The sequence below is a fragment of the Sinocyclocheilus anshuiensis genome, unplaced genomic scaffold (assembly GCF_001515605.1).
Source record: "Sinocyclocheilus anshuiensis isolate Anshui unplaced genomic scaffold, SAMN03320099.WGS_v1.1 scaffold392, whole genome shotgun sequence".
Classification (NCBI taxonomy): domain Eukaryota; kingdom Metazoa; phylum Chordata; class Actinopteri; order Cypriniformes; family Cyprinidae; genus Sinocyclocheilus; species Sinocyclocheilus anshuiensis.
The window spans coordinates 3,083,659-3,092,613 of NW_015557091.1; the positions used below are offsets into that span (position 1 = coordinate 3,083,659).

The 8,955-nt window shown below is 35.6% G+C and overlaps 1 protein-coding gene across 5 annotated transcripts in view; it reads left to right on the plus strand.

Annotated features, from left to right (window-relative positions):
- The window catches only part of LOC107677300 (ras suppressor protein 1-like), a 41,317-nt gene that overhangs the window by 4,633 nt on the left and 27,729 nt on the right, over positions 1-8,955 (plus strand). For all 5 annotated transcript variants that reach the window (XR_001632819.1, XM_016472158.1, XM_016472160.1 and 2 more), the window contains exons 4-5: positions 3,534-3,654; positions 8,447-8,565. Coding sequence is in view for 4 of the 5 variants with exons in the window: in XM_016472158.1 (XP_016327644.1) it covers positions 3,534-3,654; positions 8,447-8,565 (240 nt within the window). In the remaining variant the exon portion in view is untranslated. The remainder of the gene's footprint in view (positions 1-3,533; positions 3,655-8,446; positions 8,566-8,955) is intronic.

The window sequence follows — 8,955 nt, forward strand, 5'->3', positions numbered from 1 at the left end:
CCCCTCTGTCGCCTCACGTACCCCAGTTTGGGAACCACTGTTCTACATTAAATATTTAGCTAACAACAGTCTGTTACCTAGCAACAGTGTATGTTAACGTTAGCTAAGTCAATGTAGGCTAACATTAACAGGTGTAGACAGAAAATATGATTATCCTGACCTGAGCTAATTTACTGAATCAACCAACTCACATCTCCTTGCTTTCTTTCTTTCTTTCTTTCTTTCTTTCTTTCTTTCTTTCTTTCTTTCTTTCTTTCTTTCTTTCTTTCTTTCTTTCTTTCTTTCTTTCTTTCTTTCTTTCTTTCTTTCTTTCTTTCCATGATGACATTAAAGTCATCTGTTGCGGCTTCTGGTGTTTCATCGCTGACTGCGCAATCGCGATACCCGCTCCTCCGAGGCGATGACGGCGTGCTGTTAAAAAAAATCATGACAAACGAATTTGAAAGTGGGGGGGACACAAACGTGATTTTGAAAAGTGGGGGGGGACATGTCCCCCCTGTCCCCAGTGGAAATTACGCCCCTGAGTACCGTAATAATAAAGAGTGGAGATTAGTAGTTAGGAACATCTTCATTGCAATCTGTGAACATTCACTTTCTTTTTTCTTTTACATGTGAGTGTAAAGATAATTCTAGTTAGTTTTAGGTAGAGTAATTATTAGGAGAAATATGTTTGTCATTGTAGTTTGTGGAGCTTGTTTTCCCCTCCCACATAATCTTTGGGTCCATGTTAACCGCTCTGAGCCATGCTCACTCTCATCTGATCTGTACAGGTAATGTTTGGTCAGGGATTTGTTTGTTTATGCAGGAATCTTTTCCCTTAATCTCCTTGAAGATCTCAGAGTGATAATGCACATTTCTGTCAGGTAGCGTCTGTAGTAATGATCAAAGCCTTTTAATACGATTTATAAGATTTGAAGATGAGGAATTGATTTATTCCGTTACGGGTCACACCGCTTGTCTGTAGATTGTTTAAATGAGGGAGAAAAAAATTGGGTCCAGAAGCCTGAGACCACTAGCAAAATGTAACTATTTTGCTTTAAAAAATAAATAAATAAAATAAATGTGAAATTAAATATGTATTAAGTAAATACTAATATTATTTTATTATAGTACATTATAATATAATTATAGAAAACTATACATGTGGTTAATGTGTGTGGTCATGAATATGAATTCTAAATATTTCTTATATATATTTCTTAATTTTACAGTATTGTGTTTAAAAAAATCAGTGTCTTAAAACTTTTTTCACCCTTGCTATCCCCTTTTATGTTAAAAAAAATACAAAATTGAAACTTAAAGCCCCCCCCATCCTTTTTTTGTTTGCTTATTTGTTTTAAGATTTAAATAAAAATAACAATTTCAGTTTGTTTCTGTACTCCACAGTATAGAAATAGGAAATAGAGTGTTTTTTTTTTTTTGGTCTGTTCCTTACCACTCTGCATTTTCTCCTTCTCTGTTCCTCTCCGCTCTCTCATCCTGCCTGGCTAAAGAGCAGAGACAGGGAATCTGCCATCTTTTGAACTTTTCAGGGTGGTCAGGAATTACAGTGACATTTGGAACCCTTTCATTAGTGGCTCATGAGTAAAGCAGGGCTGCTGTTCGGCCCGGGCAGGCAGCAGCTCAGGTAATGAGACCGAGAGGAGAGAGGGCCAAACCTTTCTGCTCTACTCTTTGTCCTGTTACCATAAGCCTTTTCTGCCTGTTTAAAAGCCTCCAATAAGGCGCACACACATTTAAAACAATGTATTTACAAGCAGATTTTGTACTCACAACTTGTGCATACAAAAAGCAAGAAAAGCCAGTAGAAGGACAGCCTATAGTGCTTTAGAGTCCAGTCTGTCTGTGGTTTAAGATGATAAAGTGTAGATGTCTGGTGGAGGCATGTGTCTTAAGGATGGAAAAGAGGAACTGAGATCAGTCTTGTGTGTCATTTGGAGACGAGTACAGGGACCCTGACATGGGACGCAGGGTTCAGTGTTCTGCAGTGTCTCTTGGTGCGTTTACAGTTCCGTTGAGACATTGGGAAACAAATTGTATGTTTCAAGTATCTGTTTATGGGTGAAAAGGTCAGAGGATAGATGCGAAAATTGGGAATTGGATGGTCTGACTGAAACATACTCAACTAGCAAGGACACAACAACATGATAGAGTAATTTTTATGTCTAAAATGTACATTTCTGTAACACTTTCACTGTTATAGCTTTCAAAGTTCCATTCAAATAGTTGCATATAAATATAATAGCAGACTCAGTCTCATATTTGATTGTACTTGATTTACTGATTACATAACATTTGATAATGGCTATTCATTCTTATTATTGTTTTTAGGATGAATTTATACATGATTATTATTATTTATGTTTATAATAATAATAATAATTTATGTTTCTTATTAACAAGCGCATGTGCTGAATATACACAATATATAACACTGGTAACGGCTTTTCATTATTGTTTATTATTAAATGAATTATTTATATATTTTTATTATTGGTGGTGAAATTAGCAATAATTCATTTAATTAAAAATTATTAACAATAATAATAATTAATAGTAATTTATGTACATTGATTATTAAAAATGTATAATATTTTTACAATATATATTTATATATAATTATTATTATTATTATTATTACTGATGACGATGATGATGATGATTAGATGATAAAAATAATTTGTTTCTTATTACCAAGCGCACGTGCTGAAGAGTGCTGTGAGAATTTCTACCGATCACATAACATTTGTTAACAACTTTTTATTATTATTTTATTATTAATTAATTTAGCCATTATTATTATTATTACTATTATTATTATATAGAGTTAATAAGAAACATATGTATCACTTTACAATAAACATTTACTCATAAATTAATTTAATAATAATAATTACAAAAAAAAGAAAGTATTAGTAGTAAATTAGTAGAGTGCTGTGAGAGTGTGTGCTTTTATGTTTGTGTTTCGTCGTTGGAGTTTTGAATTGTTTGCGTGACAGCCGAATCATTTGTTCCTCCGTGTCTGGGGCGGAGCTGCTCTCATTGATCTCTCTGGAGGAATTCGTGTCATGCTGTTTGTGTAAACCTCTCCCATCTCCCCTCCTCCGTAATGAGGGGCCATTGATCAGCCAGTAATCGGATAGAGCGACTGTTCTGCCCATCGATCTCTGTCGACAGCAGAAAGGGGCAGGATGGCCTTGCGGGAGGGGAGGGAGGGATGCTGCTGATCCGTAATGCTAAAGCCTCCATCATTAAAATGTCAAATTTATCGCTGGGGAGTGACCCATAATTGAGCCATCAAAGACCCGTCTATCCGCTGACTCTGATAATTAGTCGTTAAACCTCTGCAGGTCGCCAGAAAACCTTCGGTCTCTGATCATTAGACCTCGTGGCTTGTTTGGGAATGCTTTACCTTGGTGATTAGAATACAGTCAATTGAAATGTTTTGATTGATGATACCTGCAGAACTGAAGTTGTTCTCATATATTTATGAATTTATTTATTCTCACTGTCTCTTTCTCTCTCTTTTTTAGCCGTGCCTCCAAACATTACAGACCTGAAGAACTTGGAGGTGCTGAACATGTTCAATAACCAAATTGAAGAGCTTCCAACCCAGATCAGTAGCCTTCAAAAACTTAAACATCTGAACCTTGGGTTAGTCGGATGTCTCTTGTTTTGGCTACTTTTCGCTCCTTATTTTCATTTTCTTTTGTTTTGTGTTTTTTTTTTTTATCTCATCATTTCTCTTCTTGTCTCTTCTCTTCTTGTCTCTTCTTGTCTCTTCTCTTCTCGTTTTTCTCATTTTTTTTTTATTTTCTCTTCAATTCTCATCTTTTCTTGTCTTATATCTCCTCGTCTTTCTTCTCTTGGCGTCTCTTTGCATCTTTTCATTTTGGTTTTTCACTCCTCACCCTTTGCTTCCTCTTGTTTCTTCTCATCTTTTTTTTTCTCATCTCTTCTGACATTGCTTTTTATTCTCTTCTTGTTTTGTCTCTTTTCTACTTTTCCCTTGTTTTGCTTTTTGCTTCATGTCGTTTTGTCTCTTCTTCCATCTCCTCTCCTTTACACTCTTATTTCTTGTCTTTTCATCTCATTTTGTCTCGCCATAATTTCATCTCTCTTTTTCTTGTAGCCTCTTGTCTGAACTCTTCCTGTTCTTTCTCTTGTGTTCACGTCTGTTCTCTTCTTGTCTTATCTGTACTCTTGACTATTTCTCTCACATCTGCTCTGCTGTTGTATCATCTCTTCTCATCTTTTTGTCTTAGTTTTTCACTACTCTTCTTTCTTTCTTTCCTCTTCCTCTTGTATCTTGTCCTCTCGTCTCATCTCCTCAGTTTGGTCCTCTTGATATTTTTTCTCCCGTCGTCTCTGGTTTTCTAAACCAAAAATCTGCATATTATTTTTGGTCATAAAACCTGCCCAAATGTCACTGTTTATCCTGAGGAGGATCCAGTTGTAGCATCATTCTAGTATGTGTTGTGGATCAGACACTGTTCTTACCCTCATCCGTACCAAAACTCATTTTTAAAGATTTTTTAAAAATCTAGCGTTTATCGTTATGTTATGAGACTTTGTTACTTTTGTCACACTTGAACTGGGAATACATGAAAAAAAAAGTGAGTGAATTTGAGCAGTTTAAGTGGGTGCTATAAAAAAAAGTATCAAAAGTGTCCCTCTCGGGGGCTATTTTGACCTGCCACTGGAAAAGCATGGAATTTACGAAAAAACTGCGGATTTTTTTTATTTAATTTTGTCACACTTGAGCATGGAGCACACACAGGTGTAATAAAAAAAGTAACAAAAGTGTCCCTCGTGGGTCATTTTGACCCGGCCATTGGAATGAATGGAATGACCGAAAAAAACAGCATTTTTAATTTATTAGATTTTTCTTTTACTATATAAAATCTGACACAATCCAGAAAAGATGCATACCCAAACAAAGGGCTGAGACTGCAGAATGTCTCCAATGCAAGTAATATAGCCAAAACAATCGCATTGCCGCTCTTTAGTGTAGATGCATGTTGATTTTATCAGACGATGCCGCGATTATAAATGAGAGTGACTCCTGGTTAACGTATTAAAAGGGGTCGTGTTTAGTCACTATTTAGTGTGGTATTTTTTGACAATATTCACTCATCATGACAGTAAAATAGGGCATTCTAAGTCAATATACTGCAGTATTTCCTCTCTCAATCAGTAGAAAATATGGTTAACACCCGGTCATGCATGAAAAAAAAAATACCGTCATGTACCGTGAAACCGAAACTGGAAAATACCATGATATAATTTTTTGGTCATACCGCCCAGCACTATAATAAAGGCTCAAGTTGGTGTAGTTTTAAAGATTTCACTTTTTTTCATCAAAGTATATCTGGTTTAGAGACAGTGGAAAGGTCGTCAATCCTTCTTTGTGAGGTTAAGAAGCCTTGACAGTAGCAACGCTGCTGTCTTTCTTAGTACTTCTTCCTCTCTGACTCTCTTCATCCCTGGTCATCTGGTCACTCCCTGGTGTTCAGAGCCCACCTGAGCCCCACCCGAATCCCGAGGGTTCTCCTTCTCCTCCGAGGGCGGAGCCTCCACAATGTCACGCAGGATTAAAGCGCAGCACAATCTGCCCCGCGTCTGACACTGCACATTTTTATCGATTTGCTGTCAGACGCACCATTTCTACACATAATCTTGAAAACATAAGCCGGCTTGTTGTATTCCCGGCTGCTACTCCCGACTCAAATGTGCGGATGTGCGTGTGAGCGTGTGGCCGCCCGTTATCCTGATCTCATTTGTCAAAACAATTCCCTTTCTCTGATAATTGCTTCACAAACATGTGGTGGAATCAGTTTGTTTGTTTCTTTGAAATCCATTGCTAAAGTTTCAGAGTCTTCACGCCAACCAAGTGTCATTTGAAAGAAAGAAAGAAAGAAAGAGACGGAGGACAGATGCTTAAGCAAGAGTTAATCAGCATCTGATTTGGGTGCCTCTCTCTCTCTCTCTCTCTCCCTCTCTCTCGTGTTTTATCAGCGTCATCGGACAGCTTGAGCACTTCTAATTTCAGATTCCATGTTCTCTGTCGGAAGTTTTCCAGCCAAAATTAAATCCGTTACATTTCAAGGGCGAATATGATTTTAACATTTACAGACACAACACATTTTTAATATTGGTGAACTAACTGGACACTAGACTTGTTTATATAAACAGTGTTGTGTGAAAGTCTGAGACCATATTGAAAATCTGTGATTCAAATATACACTACTGTTCAAAAGTTTGTTAAATTTGAAAGGCTGAAGTCTCTTCTGCTCACCAAGGCTGCATTTATTTGATCAAAAATACAGTAAAACAGTAGTATTGTGAAATATTATTACAATTTAAAACATCTGTTTTAATATATTTTCAAATTAATTTATTCCTGTGATGAAAAAGCTGAATTCCCAGCAGTTTTTAGAATGAATAATGATCATTCTGGTCACAAGATCCTTCAGAAATCATTCTAATATGTGGATTTGGTGCTTAAGAAAACGTTCTTATTATTTTCAATATTGAATACAGTTGTGCTGCTTTAATATTTTGTGTAAACTGTAGTATTTTTTCAGTATTCTTTGATGAATATAAAGTTCAAAAGAACAACATTTATTTTTAAATTTTAATATTTTGTAACATTATAAATGTGGTCTTGCTGAATAAAAGTAATTTCTTTAAAAAAATCTTTCTGAACCTAAAGTTTTGAACGGTAGTGTAATTTAAATCGATACATTTACAAACAGTAACATAACGTGACAAAAAAATCAATTTACTTTAATGTGTGAAAGAAATATTTCACTTATTAAAGCAAAAGGGGGACAAACCAAATGCAAAGACATCCTTACATTTTTTGTTTTCAGTTCAGTTTTTAACTCAAATTGTCATGCTGATAATTCATAATTAAAAATGTTGAATTAAATTAGTACAATTAAAAATGGAAGTGGTTTCACACTTTCACTAGTGATGTCGGACTTTTGGTCCCCTCTGTATTTAACTTTGAGGTTATAAATGTGAGTAGATCTGTTGACCTGTTATAAATCTGTGCTGCGTTTGAAATATCAATCATAATCTGTGAGATGAATCTGTGCAGACTGCTCTGTCTCGGTCTCATGATTTGGGTGCCTCTCTCTCTCTCTCTCTCTCCCTCTCTCTCGTGTTTTATCAGCGTCATCGGACAGCTTGAGCACTTCTAATTTCAGATTCCATGTTCTCTGTCGGAAGTTTTCCAGCCAAAATTAAATCCGTTACATTTCAAGGGCGAATATGATTTTAACATTTACAGACACAACACATTTTTAATATTGGTGAACTAACTGGACACTAGACTTGTTTATATAAACAGTGTTGTGTGAAAGTCTGAGACCATATTGAAAATCTGTGATTCAAATATACACTACTGTTCAAAAGTTTGTTAAATTTGAAAGGCTGAAGTCTCTTCTGCTCACCAAGGCTGCATTTATTTGATCAAAAATACAGTAAAACAGTAGTATTGTGAAATATTATTACAATTTAAAACATCTGTTTTAATATATTTTCAAATTAATTTATTCCTGTGATGAAAAAGCTGAATTCCCAGCAGTTTTTAGAATGAATAATGATCATTCTGGTCACAAGATCCTTCAGAAATCATTCTAATATGTGGATTTGGTGCTTAAGAAAACGTTCTTATTATTTTCAATATTGAATACAGTTGTGCTGCTTTAATATTTTGTGTAAACTGTAGTATTTTTTCAGTATTCTTTGATGAATATAAAGTTCAAAAGAACAACATTTATTTTTAAATTTTAATATTTTGTAACATTATAAATGTGGTCTTGCTGAATAAAAGTAATTTCTTTAAAAAAATCTTTCTGAACCTAAAGTTTTGAACGGTAGTGTAATTTAAATCGATACATTTACAAACAGTAACATAACGTGACAAAAAAATCAATTTACTTTAATGTGTGAAAGAAATATTTCACTTATTAAAGCAAAAGGGGGACAAACCAAATGCAAAGACATCCTTACATTTTTTGTTTTCAGTTCAGTTTTTAACTCAAATTGTCATGCTGATAATTCATAATTAAAAATGTTGAATTAAATTAGTACAATTAAAAATGGAAGTGGTTTCACACTTTCACTAGTGATGTCGGACTTTTGGTCCCCTCTGTATTTAACTTTGAGGTTATAAATGTGAGTAGATCTGTTGACCTGTTATAAATCTGTGCTGCGTTTGAAATATCAATCATAATCTGTGAGATGAATCTGTGCAGACTGCTCTGTCTCGGTCTCATGTCTCGGAGTCGGTCTGCTATGGATTTTCAATGGGTTCCCCTGTGTCAAGAATTGACGGGTGTTTTATAAGTGTGTGTCTGTGAGTGGATGTGTGTGTGAGGTTGTGTTTGAAGCTGATGATTTGGTTAAAATGGCGTTTTATTGTCTTGATGTGTAGGATGAACAGGTTGAGCACTCTTCCGCGAGGGTTCGGATCTCTTCCGGCGCTGGAGGTTCTGGATCTGACGTACAACAACCTGAACGAGTCCTCACTGCCTGGGAACTTCTTTTACCTCAGTAAGTCTGCAACACACACAATGTGTTACCGGTGTAACCTGTACCATTCTTAATAATTCAAAACAAAAGACCGTTAATGGACTTTTTAATGTATATTCTGTACTAAAATGAGAAGAAATGTAAAAATGTAGCTCAGTTGTGATTGGCTAGCAATTTTACGCATGTCAGAGTGCACATGTTTTTATTTGAATTAGGGCTGCACGATTAATCGCATGCAATATTTAACGCGCATCTTGTCAGAAAGCCGGTTCTGTAATCAGCGGTAAATCTCCATCACCTGAGTGCTTTCACATTGAGCAGCATTAACTACACAGCGCCGTTGTTCACTGATGAGCTGCGCAAAAAATCGCGCGAATATGAACGTGGTTTAGCGCAGCTCGTCAGTGAACA